The following is a 21,872-nucleotide window of genomic DNA, read 5'->3' on the forward strand; positions in this document are numbered from 1 at the left end:
TGGATTAAAATCCTGCAGCGCACGCAAGGTCCCCCTGCTTAAGCCAGTGCATGTCCAGGCCTGTCTGAAGTTTGCCAATGACCATCTGGATGATCCAGAGGAGGAATGGGAGAAGGTCATGTGGTCTGATGAGACAAAAATAGAGCTTTTTGGTCTAACTCCACTCGCCGTGTTTGGAGGAAGAAGAAGTATGAGTACAACCCCAAGAACACCATCCCAACCGTGAAGCATGGAGGTGGAAACATCATTCTTTGGGGATGCTTTTCTGCAAAGGGGACAGGACGACTGCACCGTATTGAGGGGAGGATGGATGGGGCCATGTATCGCGAGATCTTGGCCAACAACCTCCTTCCCTCAGTAAGAGCATTGAAGATGGGTCGTGGCTGGGTCTTCCAGCATGACAACGACACGAAGCACACAGCCATGGCAACTAAGGAGTGGCTCCGTAAGAAGCATCTCAAGGTCCTGGAGTGGCCTAGCCAGTCTCCAGACCTGAACCCAATAGAAAATCTTTGGAGGGAGCTGAAAGTCCGTATTGCCCAGCGACAGCCCCGAAACCTGAAGGATCTGGAGAAGTTCTGTAGGGAGGAGTGGGCCAAAATCCCTGCTGCAGTGTGTGCAAACCTAGTCAAGAACTACAGGAAACGTATGATCTCTGTAATTGCAAACAAAGGTTTCTGTACCAAATATTAAGTTCTGCTTTTCTGATGTATCAAATACTTATGTCATGCAATAAAATGCAAATTAATTACTTAAAAATCATACAATGTGATTTTCTGGATTTTTGTTTTAGATTCCGTCTCTCATAGTTGAAGTGTACCTATGATAAAAATTACAGACCTCTACATGCTTTGTAAGTAGGAAAACCTGCAAAATCGGCAGTGTATCAAATACTTGTTCTCCCCACTGTATATATATAGACAGATAATTTTATTAGCAGGACAATGTAAAGTCCTTTATCCCTCTGAAGAGTATGAATTAGGCTGTTTGCGAAGATTTGAATCCTAAGCAGCCTGCTTACATATTGTTGGAAGTACAATAGACCAACATAGCTACTGTAGTAGGTCAAAGCTTTGTGCTGGAAATCATTGGCAGAGCATAGTTGAAGTACCCATTGTGGTGCTCATTTGAATTTATTTTCTTTTCGACTTCATACAAATGCCTACTTCTCACTTAAAACATTGTTTTTGTTTTTAATTTCCATTGTTTTTACATCAGAAGGTGATCATACAACATTATAATACGGCAAAACACAGCAATAAAAGTCAAGTTAAAGTACACAGTAATGACAAATATTGAGTAAACTAGACATGTTTTCCTCTTATCTCTTTTAACAAGACAATCAAGAAATCCCTGGAAAGTACACAAATAATCAACATGTACCCATTAACTATTTACCTGAAAATGTACTTTAAAGTTTACTGAAAGAAGGCCTAGTACTACATTACCTGTAAAAAAAAATATGTTATTACAAAATATAAAAATGTACAATCAAACGTACATTCATCAGATATAACATTTATACATACAATTCCAGGATGGTCACAATTGCTCTTGAAGAGCTACATGGTTATGCACGATTTCTTGTTCAAGCCGACTTCTGACAGCTGATTCTACTATTCAAGGTCTTGATGAACAGCTGAGTAGTAGAATTCTCAGTTTCCCAGAAGGAAAATTCTCTCGCATAAGTTTGTCATTTCCTGTTTTACTTCTGGGGGGGTGAAGCCATTTACCTTTGTGCAAAGAAATGAAGCGAAGTCTGCTCCCTCGCAAACGGAAACTCTCGGCCAAACACCTCCCTTCACCTAATTTCATCAGTGTTTGACATGGCCAAATAGCAAGTTTTTGTTTTAATACATTTTTACATTACAGACTTTTTTAAAACTTTGTGGCTGTGGAATCTAGTGGAAACCATTTATACTCCGCACATGTTTTGAAAATCACCACACCATTTTAAGCACCGCCTTCGCCCAATCTTGATTCATCCAAATAATCAATGACGAAAACCCCAAACCATGAACTACTGCTGCTCGTAATCACATACTTCCATGTGGGCCTTCACAGATTCTCACCGTAGTAGCATCGTTAAATCTCAGAGCTGTTTCACAAAACCATTATTAAAATTGCAATTGAAAGCGCTCGTAATCTAACAGCTGCCTCAGACCACTTGTAGAACAGATAAGTGCGTCGTTAGATGCTTTTTTGCCCTCCTGTGTCACTTTATACACAGATCTCCGCTAAACATATAATCACATGGTTTATCCGTCTCTCTGTGACTGCAATAACTTCAGACAAAGTTGGCTACAAATACAAAGTTGCCTTATGTTTTTGCAATTGATACAAACACGCAACGTATATATCAAGGCACAAGGCAAGACCCAGATGCAGACACAGGAGGCAGATGGTTGGAGTCTTACAATGTTTAATAATCCAAAGGGGTAGGCAAGAGAATGGTCGTGGACAGGCAAAAAAGGTCAAAACCAGATCAGAGTCCAGGAGGTACAGAGTGGCAGGCAAGCTCGTGGTCAAGGCAGGCAGAATGGTCAGGCAGGCGGGTACAGAGTCCAGAAACAGGCAAGGGTCAAAACCTGGAGGACTAGAAAAAAATTATAGCAAAAAGGAGTATGGGAAAAAACACACTGGTTGACTTGACTAAACATACAAGACGAACTGGCACACAGGGATAAATACACTGGGGAAAATAAGCGACACCTGGAGGGGGTGGAGACAATCACAGGAACAGGTGAAACAGATCAGTGCGTGACAGTATAAAAAGATGCTTGAAATGAAAACCAATATGATTGCATTAAAATATAAACAGTAAGCTATAGGCTGATTTCAATCATATTGAAATACCTTTCATGTTCAATCAATTGAGTTATATTTTGCTACTTGTCTGTAATTTGTCTCAACATATTTCATGATGTGTAGCCTCAAAATGCACTCGCAAATCAGATCTATCTTTTTTGCAGGTGTGTGGTACCAGTTGAATAAAATGAAGAAACCCGCACACTGCTCTTGATAGTATCACCGTTCTTTAATAAGCTTACGTATCGGCAAAGCTCTGACGAAGGTCTTGAGGCCGATACATAAGCTTATTAAAGAGCAGTGATACTATCAAGAGCAGTGTGCGGGTTTCTTCTTTTCTCTCATGATGTGTAGCCTAACATGTGCACAATGATGTGCCAAATCAGGGATTTAGTGCATTTTTGTTGGGTACGAATTTGAATAACCGCCTCAATATCTGCAGCCTTGGGTGGTAATATCACTCTAGGAGCTGATCCGTCATCAGTATTGTGAAATAATTCTAATGTTAAGGAAAGATTTGAATGGAGGTAGCTGATCCGAGAGCAACACTTCCTTTGTATTCTATCAGTATCAACACATGCTATAACAACACACTTAGCGACCGTTCTCTCTAGGAAACGCATGTTACATTTTCGGCCGTTGTAAGAAAGATACATCTTTAAAACACTCGTAAGCCTAAGTTTCATCACTATCAGGAAACCAGGCCCTGGTCTCTCCACTCCCTGTCCCTTGCCACTCCCTGCCGAACAAACTCAAAGGGCTCTTTTAAGAGACACCTAATAAATGAAAAGAAGCACACACCGTGTGTGCATGTGTGTGTGTCGCAAAAGGGAGGGGGGTGTCAAAAACTATACACGAAAGAGAATGGTCAAAATATCCCCTCCGGTAGGCAAACTCAGGAACTTCATAACCCAGGTCGGTGACGCTAACTGTTAAGCTACGAACCCTGTTATAGATGCTTCAACTTAAACGCTCTATTTAAATTGACAGTCATTTGATGACAGCTTGCTTTCGTTCCAAAATGTTTTTGCTGTTCATTCACTCAGTACTGATTGAACGTTTATTTCTCTTGCTTGGTAAACAATGTTTTGCCTAAAACAGTTTGTGTTGAAAACAGTTTCATTTTATCACATAGATAACCAAGTTAGCAAGCAACGCCCCCCCCCCCCACACCTCTCTGATTCAGAGGGAAGACACATTTCAGTTGAATGCATTTAGTTGTACAACTGACAGGTATCCCCTTAATCCAACATCTAGAATTTGAGCTAGGTTTGCTCAAACAATTATCTGACGACCCTAATGCTAACAACCCTGTCAAAAATCCATTACAGTGGTAAAAGGCCGGACAGATCATGATGAGAGGCGTGGAGTGTATTGTGTACCTCCAATAAAGTTGAGTTATCAATTTTTATCGACATTGGTGTCATATTGACTTAGATATGATGGTAGGGAGATTTGAATTTAACCTTGAGTTTCAACCAATGCACGGCTATAATGATTATTATTATTAATACAATTGCTCACTATTGACTGTACTGTTGTATACTGTCAAGGTGAAAGCTTGTTGCTTGACTGCTCTGTGAAGAAACTGGCAGTGGAGGTCTGACTGATGCTTTTGCTGAGCCCGACATTATATCCCTATCCCTGCACACACACATCTTCTCATCTCTCTATACACACGTCTGCTGGTAGAGCTGTCCATGGGATGGTACAGGAGGAATTAGCTTTATCATATTTATCCTTATAATGAAATCAATCTCTTTGAGATAGCATGCTCATTCAATGTCACAAACGTCCTCTGTCTGTTTGTTAACGCTCATAATATTCAGGATGAAGATGGGGAAAATGCCCCCCCCACACACACATGTAAGGCAAAGACGAGCATATAGATTTTTCATTACTTTAGTGATGACCTAAAATGTCAGATTTGACAAATACGCTGGCATATCAACGGCCCGCATCAATGGAGTCAGGGGCGGTGGTTGAAACTTTGGCTTGTATTCAAGTCAATGATTTGGCACGTTGGTCCGGCTTGTATTCAGGTCAATGATTTGGCACGTTGGTCAGGCTTGTATTCAGTCAATGATTTGGCACGTTGGTCCGGCTTGTATTCAGGTCAATGATTTGGCACGTTGGTCCGGCTTGTATTCAAGTCAATGATTTGGCACGTTGGTCCGGTTTGTATTTAATTCAATGATTTGGCACGTTGGTCCGGCTTGTATTCAAGTCAATGACTTGGCACGTTGGTCCGGCTTGTATTTAAGTCAATGATTTGGCACGTTGGTCCGGCTTGTATTCAAGTCAATGACTTGGCACGTTGGTCCGGCTTGTATTCAAGTCAATGATTTGGCACGTTGGTCCGGCTTTCCTGATGGTATCAGAGCACTGAATTTCTTTGCATTGAGGAACAAGCAACCAGGCTTACATGCTTATTGGGTGAGAGTGTGACAGGGTTGTAGACAGCAGAAACAGTGTGGTGGTGAGCGTTCAGAATGACAATGATACGGATGCCCTCTACATAACATGACGCAATGCTGAAGCAGAACTTTGTAATCCTATGAAGTGACTGAAATGGATGGCTTCATTTTACAGTGAGAGCACGAAAATAATCATAATACTGTATGAGCAAATGGGAGTTATTGGTTTATTCACAAAATGTGGTTCATGAGAAAGTATTTGTTCAGAAGAGGAATGTCAGAGGAGGTCATTGGGCAGTTATATTGAGTGCAGACAATAGGTAGAATTAGAATTTGGTGAATATTCTGAACAAACTAACACTGTATAATTACACTATTCCTATTTTAAAACACTTTCAATTAGGATTGCAGTTTTGATTCACCCCTTTCTTACACAAGATTGCATTAGTCTGCATTTCATTAGTGCTTCCAAATGAATAGCTGTATCTTTTTGGTGTGCAGAGTGTGTATTTCGACATGAAATTGAACTCTGCTTAAAAGGCCAGCATTCCGGAGTCGACTCTTCACTGTTGGCGTTGAGACTGGTGTTTTGCGGGTACTATTTAATGAAGCTGCCAGTTGAGGACTTGTGAGGTGTCTGTTTCTAAAACTAGACACTCTAATATACTTGTGCACCGGGGCCTCACACTCCTCTTTCTATTCTGGTTAGGGCCAGTTTGCGCTGTTCTGTGAAGGGAGGAGTACACAACATTGTACTTCAGATCTTCAGTTTCTTGACAATTTCTCGCATGGAATTGCCTTCATTCCATGCGTTTCAGAACAAGAATAGAATAACGAGTTTCAGAAGAAAGTGCTTTGTTTCTGGCCATTGTGAGCCTGTAATCGAACCCACAAATGCTGATGCTCCAGATACTCAACTACTCTAAAAAAGGATAGTTTTATTGCTTCTTTAATTAGCACAACAGTTGTCAGCTGTGCTAACATAATTGCAAAAGGGTTTTCTAATGATCAATTAGCCTTTTAAAATAATAGACTTGGATTAGCTAACACAACGTGCCATTGGAACACAGGAGTGATGGTTGCTGATAATGGGCCTCTGTACACCTATGTAGATATTCCATAAAAAAATCTGCCGTTTCCAACTACAATAGTCATTTACAACATTAACAATGTCTACACTGTATTTCTGATCAATTTGATGTTATTTTAATGTACAAAAAAAATTGCTTTTCTTTCAAAAACAAGGACATTTCTAAGTGACCCCAAACTTTTGAACGGTAGTGTAATTCAGTATTCAGTGATAGATTTAATGAAGTTTTATATTCTGTTGAGCTTTCAGTATTTGAGAGGATGAGGATGGATGCACGTTGAGCACCTCTCCTACAGCAGACTGCAGTCTACTGAACTAACTATCTGTTCCCAATAGGAAGGTCCTATACAGAGGACAAGGAATGTTTTTTTACGTACAAGAAATTGAGGGTACCTATTTATTCCCCTCATAGTTTATTTAATCTTGTCTTTGGTTTACTTTCTTGTAATATACACTACCAGTCAAACGTTTTAGAACACCTACTCATTCAAGTTTTATTTATATTTTTACTATTTTCTACATTGTAGAATAATAGTGAAGACATCAAAAGTATTATATAAAACACATATTGAATCATGTAGTAACCGGTCAATCAATACGGAACATTTCAAGACCTTTGAAAGTTTCTTCAAGTGCAGTCGCATAAACCATCAAGCTGTGATGAAACTGGCTCTCATGAGGACCGCCACAGGAATGGAAGACCCAGAGTTACCTCTGCTGCAGAGGGTAAGTTCATTAGAGTTACCAAATAAATGCTTCACAGAGTTCAAGTAACAGACACATCTCAACATCAACTGTTCAGAGGAGACTGTGTGAATCAGGCATTCATGGTTGAATTGCTGCGAAGAAACCACTACTAAAGGACATCAATAAGAAGAAGAGACTTGCTTGGGCCAAAAAACACGAGCAATGGACATTAGACCGGTGGAAATCCAAATGTGAGATTATTGGTTCCAACCGCCGTGTCTTTGTGATTATCTTTGCATGGTAGTTCCCACCGTAAAGCATTGAGGAGGAGGTGTTATGGTGTGGGGGTGCTGTGCTGGTGACACTGTCTGTGATTTTTTTAAATTCAAGGCACACTTAACCAGCATGGCTACCACAGCATTCTGCTGCGATACGCCATCCCATCTGGTTTGGACTTAGTGGGACTATCATTTTGTTTTTCAACAGGACAATGACCCAACACACCTCCAGGCTGTGTAAGGGCTATTTTACCTAGAAGGAGAGTGATGTAGTGCTGCATCAGATGACCTGGCATCCACAGTACCACGGCCTCAACCCAATTGAGATGGTTTGGGTTGAGTTGGACCGCAGAGTGAAGGAAAAGCAGAAGCTCAGCATATCTGGGAACTCCTTCAAGACTGTTGGAAAAGCATTCCAGGTGAAGCTGGTTGAGAGAATGCCAAAATTGTGCAAAGTTGTCATCAAGGCAAAGGGTGGCTATTTGAAGAATCTCAATTATACAATATATTTTGATTTGTTTAACCCTTTTTTGGTTACTACATGATTCCATAGTTTATGTCTTCACTATTATTCTACAATGTAGAAAATAGTAAAAATAAAGAAAACCCCTTGAATAAGTAGGTGTTCTAAAAGTTTTAATTTAATGTAATTTTTCATATTTGATCAACATTATAAGGCAAGTCCCTTCATGGTTATACTACACTGTAAGTCAGTATAGTATAAGTCCTTTTGTTTCTAGAGTAAATAGTTGTAATTGCTCCAGATTCTGACATGAGACACAATTGTAATCAACTATATTAATCATTAAATTAGCCAATGCATTTGTGTAATTTATCATCCCTACTCTGAATCCATACTCTGAACCTTTCATATTTTCAAAATCTTTGTGCTTGACTTTTTTCTCTTGACAAGCTTTATTAAAATGTCCTCCTTCAGAGGGAATGAGTTGAACCTGGAAGCTTAAAGTCTCAGCAGGGTATTTATTTTTATATTTCTATTGGTCATCATGTGGGGATTTATGGCCCAGCGGTGTAGAAATACTGGGGGCAGAGCCATGGATGCCTTTTATTCTGGGGGAGTCAATCCTTGGCAGTGATTACATTCCAGAAGGAGAGGGTCCGACTCAAAAAGACAAAGCAACTATTAAAACCATTACAGAAAATACAGAATGTCCAAATTTAATTTGAATTGGAAGTACAATTTGACGAAAGTTGCAAAAAAGTACATGTATAATATTTGTTCCTGTATTACCTACATTATATCTGTCCCGGGATACATACATATGCATTGTACTTTGTTCTTAAACTAAGGTTATCTGGTCCCTGTGTACAGTGCTATTCACATGGTGTGACTGTGAGCAGCAGATCTCCCTCAGCATTGAGTGCCCTATGTTAACCTTTAACCTTCCTTGTGGAGTTTGCTAATATTGCATGCCTTTAAAAAAAAATCCAGCCTTTGGCGCGCTGGCTTCCCTTGCCTTGCCTGCCTGATGGAATGGAGTAGTATTCCAATGTGCAGCCAGCCACCCCCTCCCCAGGATGGCAACAAGCCACTGAAGCGGCTACTGTCTCTGCACATAATGGACCCTGGCCTCGTCTATGATTGTTTGAAAATGTGATTTTGATTCAGTGAACAGTTTGTGTCTGTCATGACTGATTAGCATCCTTGTTGCGGCTAGCAAGAAGAGGTGCCAAGTGTACAAATAATGTTGGAATGCACTGGCTATTGTTGAGCAAGTGAGGCGTGTGGGGGCATTCTTCCCTGAGCCAACCACATCCAGTGGCCACGTGTAAGTTACAGCATTATATCACATACGGGGGGGGGGGGGGTCTGCTGTGTAGAGTGAACTACACTGAAATACAAAGATGTACAATAATGTATTTCTAGCAGTACTATCATACCACCTTTTCAGACACTGTGTTTAAAATTATTGTGGGTACCTATGCAGATAAGAAAGCAACCTTTGAAGTAAGCATGTACAGTATGTTAGGTAGAGATAGTCATAGGTCAGTGGAGAGCAGGGGATGTTTTCCTTTCCAGGGCTGACTACATTAACATTTCACAGGGAGGTGTGTCTGTCTGTTTTTCTGTCTGTCTCTTTGTCTGTCTGCACACACTGATCTGATGCTGACAAAGTGTGGTCCACTATTTAACCTCCACATATCACCAGGCTGTTAGTCCCCAACTATCTACAGGCACAATGTGTTTTGTTCTCTCTGGCTTGTAATCAATGCCCTCCTTCCTTGTTAAGCGCTGAGGTTATTGATGTCTTCAAATGGGCTGCGCTGGGCAGAGTCTTCTGTTCTTGGTTTAACCTCATCTTTTACTGGCTGAGCTGGAGAGGGGATCAGGGTCCTACTCACACTCGGGTTTTAGTGTGGAAAAATAAATAAGAGAAAATTAGATTGCTGTCCCTACAAGCAAATGCATATTTCTGTCAAACAGAAAAGTACTGCCATTTCATGTTCTCACAAAACCCATTCCAGTTAGTTTGTAAAAGTAGTATTACGATTCCAGAAAGTAAATGCGTTTCAAATCTCTCAGATCTCACTAATCAAGGAAAACCAAGGCAGTTATAAATGTTATAAATGTTATTTTTCTGTTGTCTCTTTCATATTCACTGAGTGTACAAAACATTAGGAACACCTTCCTAATATTGAGTTGCCCCCTCTTTTGCTCTCAAAACAGCCTCAATTAGTCGGGGCATGGACTGCAAGGTGTCGAAAGCATTCCACAGTGATGCTGGCACATGTTGACCCCAATGCGTCTCACAGTTGTCAAGTTGGCTGGATGTCCTGAGGGTGGTGGACCATTCTTGATACACACAGGAAACTGTTGAGCGTGAAAAACCAAGCAGCGTTGCAGTTCTTGACACACTCAAACCGGTGCACCTGGCACCTACTACCATACCCAATTTAATGGCACTTAAATATTTTGTCTTGCTCTTTCACCCTCTGAATGACACACATACGCAATCCATGTATCAATTGTCTCAAGGCTTAAAAATCTTTCTTTAACCTGTCTCCTCCCCTTCATCTACACTGATTGAAGTGGATTTAACAGGTGACATCACCTGGATTCACCTGGTCAGGTTATGTCAGTCTATCACACAAGTTATACAATGTGAATAGGTACTTTGTTATACTGTAGTGCAGGTATTCCCAAACTGGGGGGTACGCCAAATAAAAATGTGATTCACATTAAAAAGTACAAATAAATGTTTTATATCTTTTTTTCTTCTTCACATTTTCAAACAGTACATTTATATTTTCCAATGGGGCTATACATTTGGGTGCGTTTTTTTTCTCGCCTGAGTTGCCTCGTTTCACTGCCAAAAATAAAATTAAACCATCTAGTGTTCAGCGAAATAACAACACATTGTCAAATACAGGTAGTCTAATCAAATAATTAACATCCAATCACATTATCCGTTACTCTCTCGCGGGAAACTTTCACTCTTGCGCAAACATTTAGAAGCAAAACATGACAATTTGAAAAATAAGCCACAGGAGTTTTTTGAGCGAGAATAAAGACGACTTTCGAGTGGTAAGACATGTGTAAAAGCAAAAGATACCATTAATAAGAAGGGGCTAGAAGCATCTTATATGGTGAGCTACCAAGTGGCCCCATACTATTGTGGAGGACTTAATTCTTCCTGCTGCCGCGGATATGGCTGGGACAAAAGGCCAAAAAAACTATACAGACAATGGCTTCATCAAACAACACTGTTTTCCGACGCATCAGGGACATGGCAGGAGATGTTTTGAAACAATTACTGCTTAACATTCAAGCCAGGTAATTATATGCGTTACAGCTGGATGAGTCAACAGACGTGGCGGGCCTGGCACAGCTCCTGGTATATATCCGTTACGTTTATGGGGGGTCAATTAAGGAAGACATCCTCTTCTGTAAACCACTGGAAACCAGGACAACATGAGAGGATATTTTTAAAGTACTGGATAGCTTTGTGACATCAAATGGACTTTAGTGGTCAAGATGTGTTGGTATCTGTACTGATGGCGCAAAAGCCATGAGATGGAGACATAGTGGAGTGGTAACGCGCGTGCAAGCAGTTGCTCCCGACGACACTTGGGTACACTGCAGCATCCACCGAGAGGCTCTTGCTGCCAAGGGAATTCCTGACAGCTTGAAATACATTTTGGACACCACAGTGAAAATGGTTAACTTTGTTAAAGCAAGGCCCCTGAACTATCGTGTATTTTCTGCATTATGCAATGATATGGGCAGCGACCATGTAACGCTTTTACAACATGGTTATCAAGGGGCAAAGTATTGTCACTTTTTTTTTAATTGAGAGACGAGCTTAAAGTTTTCTTTACTGACCATCATTTTCACTTGTCTGACCGCTTGCATGATGACGAGATTCTCACACGACTGGCCTATCTGGGTGATGTTTTTTCTCGCCTGAATGATCTGAATCTAGGATTACAGGGACTCTCCGCAACTATATTTAATGTGCGGGACGAAACTGAGGCTATGATTAAGAAGTTTGAGCTGTCTGCATTAACAAGGACAACACAAAGGTCTTTCCATCATTGTATGATTTTTTGTGTGCAAATGAACTCAAGCTTACGGACAATGTCAAATGTGATATAGCGAAGCACCTGAGTGAGCTGGGTGCACAATTGCGCAGGTACTTTCCCGAAACAGACGACACAAACAACTGGATTCGTTATCCCTTTCATGCCCTGCCTTCAGTCCACTTACTGATATCTGAACAAGAGAGCCTGAGTGAAATTGCAACAAGCGGTTCTGTGAAAATTGAATTTAATCAGAAGCCACTGCCAGATTTATGGACAGGGCTGCACTCACGTACCTATGCGAGAGTCGATTCTCGGCCCTCACGAGCATGAAAACTAAATACAGAGGCACAGACTGTGTGCGGAAAATGATTTAAGACTGAGACTCTCTCCAATACAACCCAACATTGCAGAGTTCTGTGCATCCTTTCAAGCACACCCTTCTCATGAACCTGTGGTGAGTTATTCACATTTTTTGATGAACAACTATATGTAAGATGGCTAAATAAAGAGCAACATTATTGATTATTATTATATTATTATTTGTGCCCTGGTCCTATAAGAGCTCTTTGTTACTTCCCACGAGCCGGGTTGTGACAAAAACTCACACTCATTCTTATGTTTAATAAATGTTTCGAATTGTGTATGTGTGGCAGGCTTACAATGATGGCAAAAAACAACATTTGAGGGTTCAATGACCCTGGCGCTAGAGGAAAACGCAGCTGGAGGTTGAATGTTTGAAGGGGTACGGGGCTATAAAAAGTTGGGGAACCACTGCTGTAGTGTATAGCAATATGCTGACATTTACATTTAGATAATCAGGTTTCACTATCTCACTTGCTTATTCAGGTCAAGCTCTTCTTAAGAGAAAATACCATTGTTGTGGATTCACCCTTTGATGAAGTACAGTTTGTGTAACCCATCGTCTGTTTCCATTATGTAGGCTGTAATGTATTATTATCCCTACATACCTGTATCTCTGAAAAATGGGTTCTAATAGATATTGTCCCTTGCCTTTTGTAACTATTTTGTTGATCAGTGAAAGACCAAACTCTGAAGTACGTTACCATTAGATTGTGAGAGAAGATTCATTTGTTTAGTTGAATGTGTGAGTCCTGGGCCCTCCACTACTACTAACAGAGTGTCCATGGTGTTACGTACGTTGTGTCCTCCAGGGCCCTTCCCCAGGCCCAGGCCAGAGCCTCAGAGCTGGAGGTGATCTCCCAGCAGGTGGAGGAGGACAACCAGTGTCAAAATCCGGTCCAGCTAGGCAGCTTTGCTTACAGAGACCTGCCTCTGGCCGTACTGGACATCTCCCTGGCCGGTTCCCAGCTCATCTCCAACCTGGACGAAGAGGACAACAGAGAGGGGTAGGTGGACACAGAGACCCGTCCCCTCTGTGTATCTGTGTAGGCCTAACCATCAGCCTGGACCTGGATTAGTCCAAGCTATGATCAGTCCATTTTTGTGTATAATGCAGTCATACTGTATATTAATCTTTGTTCTATGGCTTCTTTCTCAGGTGAGATCATTCTTACACCCATAGATACGTAACTGGAAAGACAGCTAACCTTCACATTTTTCCTTGGGTCAAAGAGAAAAATGTGCTGTTTTAAAGCTAATTTCCTGCTATACTACACATATTACTATGGGGGCCCCCAGAACCCTGTAGTCAAACTCTGTAGCCACAGTATGCACTACGATGCATTGCATACATTAGATAGATTAGAGGAGAGACTTGAGTGTGAGGATCTTGTACAGAGATAGAGGGTGCAGAACATTTGCTTAGGCATGCTAGGAATATGTTATACATGCTGCTGTAGCCTAGTGGTAAAGCAAAAATAGAATAAAGAAAATGTCACCATCTAAAACAAGCAATGTTTCTTGACTGAAAATGTGTCATTCCAGTCATCTGAATTGGTGCCTAATTATTCAATAGGCATTTGTTTGCCATGAAATGTTCAACCAAAAGGATGCTATTACAGAGATTGTACCTAAAACATTTCCCCTGTGTTTTTGATGATTGTACAATTACAATAACTGACATAGAACTAAGCACAATCCATAACCTACCATGACATGCTAGTTCAGCTGTCACGTTCCTGACCTTGTTTTCCTTTTGTATTGTTGTGTTTAGTGGGTCAGGACGTGAGATGGGTGGGCAGTCTGTGTTTGTTCTATGTTAAGTGTCAGGTTTAATTGACCTTGTATGGCTCTCAATCAGAGGCAGGTGTTTTCGTTTTCCTCTGATTGAGAGACATACATAGGGAGGTTGTTTCACATTGTTTGTCGTGGGTGGTTGTCGCTGTGTCTGTGTTTATTGCACCACACGGTACTGTCTCGTCTCTCGTTCGTTCTTTCCTGTTCATGAGTACATTGTTTTTTATGTTCACCAGTTCAGGTCTGTTTAACGTCGTTTGTTGTTTTTGTAGTTTATGCAAGTATAAGTTTTTGTGTTCGTCTTCGTCAGCAAATAAATCTATATGTATTCACAACCCGCTGCACCTTGGTTTAATCCCTGCTCCTCCTCTTCGGATGAAGAGGAGGAGGAGAGTCGTTACAGAACCACCCACCAAATTACCAGAACCAAGCAGCGGGGAAAAGGACAGCAACCGCAGAAATCCCAGGACTTGTGGACTTGGGAGGACGAGTTGAACGGAGAAGGACCCTGGGCACAGGCTGGGGAGTATCGCCGCCCCAAAGCTGAGCTGGAGGAAGCGAAAGCTGAGCGGCGGCGATATGAGGAGGCAGCACGGCAGCGGGACAGGTACGAGAGGCAACCCCAGAATTTTTTTGGGGAGGGGGCTAGAGAGGAGTGTGGCTAAGCCAGGTAGCAGACCTGAGCGCACTCCTCGTGCTTATTATAAGCATCGCGTCACTGGTCAGGCACCGTGTTATGCGGTTAAGCACACGGTGTCGCCAGTGCGTGCCCATAGCCCGGTGCGCTATAGAGCAGCCCCCCGAAAGTGTCATGTGAGTGTGGGCATCCAGCCGGGGCGTATTGTGCCTGCTCAGCGCGTCTGGTCTCCGGTACGCAGTTTCGGTCCAGGGTATCCTGCTCCGGCTCTGCGTGCTGTGTCTCCGGAGCGCTGGGAGGGTGCAGTGCGTCCTATGCCTACGCTCCGCTCGTACCGGGCAAATGTGGTAGTGGAGCCTAAGAGAGAAGTGCGCATAGTAGGCACTAGATCTCCAGTGCTCATCCACAGCCCGGTTCAACCTGTGCCTGCACTCTGGAGGGTACGGGCTGGTGTAGTATTCCAGCCTGGGGGAGTGGTGCCAAGGCTGCGCACCAGAGCTCCAGTACTCCCCCACAGCCCGGTCCTTCAGGTGCCTCTTAACATCAAGCCTCCTGTAGGTCTCTCCAGCCTGGTGGGTCCTGTGGCAGCCCCACGCACCAGGCTGTCTCTCCGTCTCCTCCCTACAGGTGTGCCCGTCTGCCCAGCGGCGTCTGAACTGCCCGTCTGCCCAGCGGCGCCTGAACTGCCCGTCTGCCCAGCGGCGCCTGAACTGCCCGTCTGCCCAGCGGCGCCTGAACTGCCCGTCTGCCCAGCGGCGCCTGAACTGCCCGTCTGCCCAATGGCACCTGAACTGCCCGTCTGCCCAATGGCACCTGAACTGCCCGTCTGCCCAATGGCACCTGAACTGCCCGTCTGCCCAACGGCGCCTGAACTGCCCGTCTGCCATGAGCCTGCAAAGCTGCCCGTCTGCCATGAGCCTGCAAAGCCGCCCGTCTGCCAAGAGCCTACAGAGCCTTCCGCCAGACCGGATCAGCCAGAGCCTTCCGCCAGACCGGATCAGCCAGAGCCTTCCGCCAGACCGGATCAGCCAGAGCCTTCCGCCAGACCGGATCAGCCAGAGCCTTCCGCCAGACCGGATCAGCCAGAGCCGTCCAGCCAGGACCAACCAGAGCCGTCCAGCCAGGACCAGCCAGAGCCGTCCAGCCAGGACCAGCCAGAGCCGTCCAGCCAGGACCAGCCAGAGCCGTCCAGCCAGGACCAGCCAGAGCCGTCCAGCCAGGACCAGCCAGAGCCGTCCAGCCAGGACCAGCCAGAGCCGTCCAGCCAGGACCAGCCAGAGCCGTCCAGCCAGGACCAGCCAGAGCCAGCTAGCCAGGATCCGCCAGCCAGTCCGGTGTTGTCCCTCAGTCCGGAGCTGCCGTCCCTCAGTCCGGGGCTGCCCCTAAATCCAGCGGGACCCATGTCTAGGGTTCCCAGTCCAAGGTCGGTGGCGAGGGTCGCCACCTTGAGGAGGCCACAGAAGCGGGGATTTATTATGGTGGGATGGGATCCACGTCCTGCGCCAGAGCCGCCGCCGCGGACAGAGGCCCACCCAGACCCTCCCCTAGACTTTTTTTTATGGTGCGTCCGGAGTTCGCACCTTAAGGGGGGGGTTCTGTCACGTTCCTGACCTTGTTTTCCTTTTGTATTGTTGTGTTTAGTGGGTCAGGACGTGAGATGGGTGGGCAGTCTGTGTTTGTTCTATGTTAAGTGTCAGGTTTAATTGACCTTGTATGGCTCTCAATCAGAGGCAGGTGTTTTCGTTTTCCTCTGATTGAGAGACATACATAGGGAGGTTGTTTCACATTGTTTGTCGTGGGTGGTTGTCGCTGTGTCTGTTTATTGCACCACACGGTACTGTCTCGTCTCTGGCTGGTCCTCTCGTTCGTTCTTTCCTGTTCATGAGTACATTGTTTTTTATGTTCACCAGTTCAGGTCTGTTTAACGTCGTTTGTTGTTTTTGTAGTTTATGCAAGTATAAGTTTTTGTGTTCGTCTTCGTCAGCAAATAAATCTATATGTATTCACAACCCGCTGCACCTTGGTTTAATCCCTGCTCCTCCTCTTCGGATGAAGAGGAGGAGGAGAGTCGTTACATCAGCTCATCATAATGATACCTGACATGCCATTGAATCACTCACATTCACCTTTCATTGTGGTGTAGGATAGTTTGAGGATACAGTATGTGTCTGTGAATACTTCTGTGTCATCCTTGCATTGTCAAGGTATTAACTGACATGCCAGTGAGCCTACACTATATGTCTCAGTGACATAATTTCTCTGTTATAAAAAGATTCCTCCCTTCAACGTGCACTTTTGGCTCAAAACAAACAGTGTTGTTAGCGTCACATTGTTCCTGAAATGTCAGGCACTGGTGGCTGTGTTGTTGGGTGTGTTGTCTCTGCCCATAGGCCCTGCTCGTCCTGGTTGGGTGTTTCTCACATGGCCCTATCACTGCGCTGCAAGCTGAGTGTGTACAGGACATACCCCCTCTTATTCTGCCAGTCCTCTCAGGATGCGTGACTCACAGGCCGTTGGGCGCTCTCGTCTGTGCAGAGAAAGTAGACAAACGCCATGAGCTTAATTAGAGCATCCGCCCGCCACGTCATTCAATGCCTGCTCTGTCAGCTGACATCACCACACCCGGCTGGGACCTGGTCCGGCCCAGGGCTCTGTGGGAACCAAGGGGGGACAGATGGTCCCCAGTCCCACGCCACACACCCAGGCCACAGAGTGCAGGAGCTGGCAGCGCTGGCATCACTTTGGGCACTCTCAGGAGAACGTGTCCATGTGAAACTCTGTCACACCATGAGAAAGCACACAGCGATGTGGAAAAGTCATGGGATGCTAAGGTGCATCTCTAAGGGATTTTAGAAGTCTGACTTTTCTGGTAAAGTCTCTGGCTAAATAGCTATTTGTTTTGATGAAAGGGATTGGAATGAATTTCTTAATTGGAATGATATTTCCCTCCAAGCCTGGGAAATATTATTTAGCCCTGTAGCGCCATCATAATAATCAGAATAGGCGGTGGTGCAAGTGAAGCTGGAGATATGGCATGTTCATTCAACTTTTTAGATTGGAATTCCAGATTTCCAAACCACAGGCATTCCAAGGCCTACTCATCATCGGAGTTTCACTGTGGGCTCATGTTTCCATCCGTTGGAAGCATTCGTGAAAACAGAGAAATATGCAGCCATATCTTTACTCTGTGAGTTATGTCTGTAGCATTAGAGGAATGACAGAGCTAAGTTGGTATTGCACATTGTCATTCATTAGACTCATTGAAATAGTCAGACGCCCTAATGACTAACTGAGTGTACATTCTGATTATTTATAAAGCATTGTTATCCCTACCCTTACACACATTATGTTCCTTAACATCCTCTCAACCTTGCCTTAATACATTTATAAGCAAGCTCTCCAATGTATAATGAAGTGCTTTCTCTAAATGTAGAGCCTTATGTCATGGTCAATATTTGGCATGAACACCGTAACTGATTATGTAACGTTCAAAGTCACATTGGATTATTGTTTTCCTGATGCTGCCTCATTTTTGTTCTTAGATGTCCATATCAGATTAGCTTCTTAGTTCTACTAAACCAGACCTGACAGACATTCCAGAGAATAAATAAACGTTGTTTTAAAGCCGACACAAACAGACTGTAATTGGTCTACATGACTAAATATGGGTCTTCATATATGGGTCTTTCATCAAGTAATCAATAGCATACTATAACGTCGGTTGCTTAGCTGAATGGGTTTACCATCAGCCCTGGGTTTACCATCCGTTTTCCAAGTAGATTTAACGTCATCACAATGATTTTTGGGGGGTTGAAATGACATGGAAGCAATGTTGATTTAGTTTTTGCCCAGTGGGAAGGCTTAAAAGAGGACTTCCCTTTGTTGTGCTCTGTATAGCTGTGAAACAGAAGAGAGTCTTATAGTGCATGTGGTAGGTTTTGCATTGTAGCGAGCTGCTGCACATGGATCTCTATCAGCAGACGTGGGCGATTATGTAGGAGGTGGATGTTCTTGCGGACATCAGGGGGCACATGCAGTACTAGCAGATTCAGAGCAGTGATGAGCTCTAGATTTATTAATAGACTTCTTCGTGGAGCTACCTTCTTGCCCAGAACATGCTAGAGACTACGGTGATGTGGCGTGTTGCTTTCCACTCTTATCACCTTATTCACCCCTTCTGATTGACCTGTCATATGCTTTTGTCATGTTATGACGTTCAGCTTCTGAAAATCCGCCAGCATCGTCACAGGGTTGTGGCATTTCAACCTTAATTGGAGCATAGAAAGACATCCAAGCCTTTCATTGGTTATAAGACATATTGTAAAAAGGGTTGTTTCAAACACTTTCTTACACACTTTAACAGTTTATGAGTGTAACCGGGCTATGTATAGTGGGATCTATTGGTCAAGATGTGAAGCTGCAGCATTAAGGTGAATTAGAGTGACGTCCTCCTAGTGACCTTCCTTGTGGGTTGACCCTTCAGATCCAGACTTAGTTGAGTCCAGGTCCCTCCAGAGAACCTCCAGGCCTCTCAAGAGCTGTGCCAGGGGCCAGGGATCCTCTCTGAGCTGCCAACCCAGGGCCCACAGCCCTTACTCGGTATATCATCTGCCAGACCAGCCTCCAGCCCCAATCCACCAACAGCAGCAGGAACAGCAGCATATGCCACTGATCTCAACGGGGCCAATGTGTGAAGTGTGATGCGTTGCAGCAATGACAGATGGTTCATCTGGGTCAACCTGTCACAGTGACTGTAGGAGAGAGAGGAGGGACCTTCACCCTGCCTGCTCCCATACTCCCATTAATTAACAAAGCTGCCCGCCAAAGATTAGTGGGAAATGGCTCCATTTGCCGAATGTGGGCTTGCCTCTGTCGTGTCTGTGACTATCATTAAATGTGAAGACTGTTATTTTATCAAATCAATTCTCTAGGTTTAAAACTAATTATGTAAACATGAATTAACTTCTTTCGGATCAGTGAAGGTTGAATGTTTTCTAGTCTGGTGTGAATTTCTTCAGGAGTGGGTTTTATACACTTCAGAGAAAGGGCAGTCCATGACGCCGACGTAATATCTATGCTCACGTGGGCGTGGCCATTGATTTGGTTAACTTTATATGAAAACCTATACTCTCATTTAGAAGGTTAGCATCACATCTTTTCACAAATAGTTTCATGTTTAATCACATACGTTTCACAATATTTAGATGCAAACCTGACAGCTGGGAAATGTACACTTTAAGAGATAGTTGTGTGTTTCCTGTCCTTCATGAGATCACAAATGGAACACACTTGTCATAACTGTCCCTTAAGTGTCCATGGACCATTTCCACATCCTCCAAAATATAAATATTGTTTAGTTCTCCCATTTTGGGGATTAGGAGTTTTGAACAAAATAAGTTATTTGTTCTGGTAGACTCTCTCAATACTGCATGGCAGTTTCTAAATAAAGGAAACACCAACATAAAGTGTCTTAATAGGGCGATGGGCCACCACGAGCCGCCAGAACAGCTTCAGTGCTCCTCTGAAACTCTATTGGAGTGATGCAACACCCATACTTTCACAAGAAATTCCATAATTTGGGCTGTGGACACCATGAAATTGGGGAGAAAATAATATACACTGCCGTTCAAAAGAAGGCCAGCATCCCGGAGTTGCTTCATCACTGACGTTGAGACTGGTGTTTTATGGGTACAATTTAATGAAGCTGCCAGTTGCGGACTTGTGAGGCGTCTGTTTCTCAAACTAAACAATCTAATGTACTTGTCCTCTTGCTCAGTTGTGCACCGGGGCCTCCCACTCCTCTTTCTAGTCTGGTTAGAGCCGATTTGCGCTGTTCTGCTAAGGGAGTAATACACAGCATTGTACGAGATCTTCAGTTTCTTGGCAATTTCTCGCATAGAATAGCTTAGACATTTCTCAGAACAAAAATAGACTGATGATTTTCAGAAGTTCTTTGTTTCTGCCATTTTGCTGATGCTCCAGATACTCAACTAGTCTAAAGGCCAGTTTTATTGTTTCTTTAATCAGAACAACAGTTTCCAGCTGTGCTAACATAATGATCAATTAGCATTTTATAATGCAAAACTTGGATTAGCTAACACAACGTGCCATTGGAACACAGGAGTGATGGTTGCTGATAATGGGCCTCTGTACACCTATGTAGATATTCCATAAAATATTAGCTGTGTCCAGCTACAATAGTCATTTACAACATTAACAATGTCTACACTGTATTTCTAAATTTTATGTTATTTTAATGGACCAGAAATTTGCTTTTCTTTCAAAAATAAGGACATTTCTACATGACCCTAAACTTTTGAATGCTTGTAAGATGGCGTTGGAGCAGAAGGCAAACATTTTACATGTCCCCAACTGATTGTGTTTTTTTATCTGCGTTTGTAACAATTTTGTTTTTACTCATTTTGTACATAATGTTGCCGCTACCGTCTCTTATGACCGAAAATAACTTCTAGACATCAGGACTGCGATTACTGACCACTCACCGAGGGAGAGGATATACGGATCCCTCTGGAACAGGCCCCGACCCCCGTGATCTGCGTGAAGAGGAGGCGGAGAAAGAGAGGCCGGAGAGCGGGCTACCTTCTGAGAATTTGAAGGCGATCGAATCAACCCCCACTTCCCTCAATTCTGCTAGCAAACGTGCAATCTTTGGACAATAAAATTGACGAGTTACGGGGAAGATTAAACTAGCAACGGGACATTAAAAACTGTAACATCTTATGCTTCACGGAGTCATGGTTGAACGACGACAATATCAACATACATCTGGCTGCTTATACGGTGTACCGGAAGGATATAACAGTGGCTGGTAAGACAAGGGGCGGCGGACTATGTATTTTTGTAAATAACAGCTGGTGCACTATATCTAAGGAAGTCTTGAGGTATTGCTCGCCTGAGGTTGAGTATATCATAAGCTGTAGACCACACTACCTACCGAGAGAGTTTTCATCTGTATTCTTCGTAGCTGTTTACAAACCACCTCAGTCAGAGGTTGGCACTAAGATAGCATTGAATGAGCTGTATTCCGCCATAAGCAAACAAGCACTCACCCAGAGGCGGCGCTCCAAGTAGCCGTGGACTTTAATGCAGGGAAACTTAAATCAGTTTTAACAAATTTCTATCAGCATGTTAAATATGCAACCAGAGGGAAATTAACTCTGGACCACCTATACTCCACACAGACGCATACAATGCTCCCTCGCCCTCCATTTGGCAAATCTGGCCATAATTCC

General features: G+C 43.5%; 1 protein-coding gene across 2 annotated transcripts in view; it reads left to right on the plus strand.

The window, feature by feature from the left end:
- Positions 1-21,872, plus strand: part of LOC139539935 (transmembrane protein 266-like) — a 96,985-nt gene that overhangs the window by 11,140 nt on the left and 63,973 nt on the right. Inside the window, exon 3 of one of the 2 annotated variants that reach the window (XM_071343369.1) lies at positions 12,998-13,192. The exons of the other annotated variant lie outside the window; for it this stretch is intronic. Within the exon in view, the coding sequence (XP_071199470.1) occupies positions 12,998-13,192 (195 nt within the window). The remainder of the gene's footprint in view (positions 1-12,997; positions 13,193-21,872) is intronic. 2 annotated transcript variants of the gene reach the window in all.

This window comes from Salvelinus alpinus, chromosome 15, assembly GCF_045679555.1.
Source record: "Salvelinus alpinus chromosome 15, SLU_Salpinus.1, whole genome shotgun sequence".
NCBI lineage: Eukaryota > Metazoa > Chordata > Actinopteri > Salmoniformes > Salmonidae > Salvelinus > Salvelinus alpinus.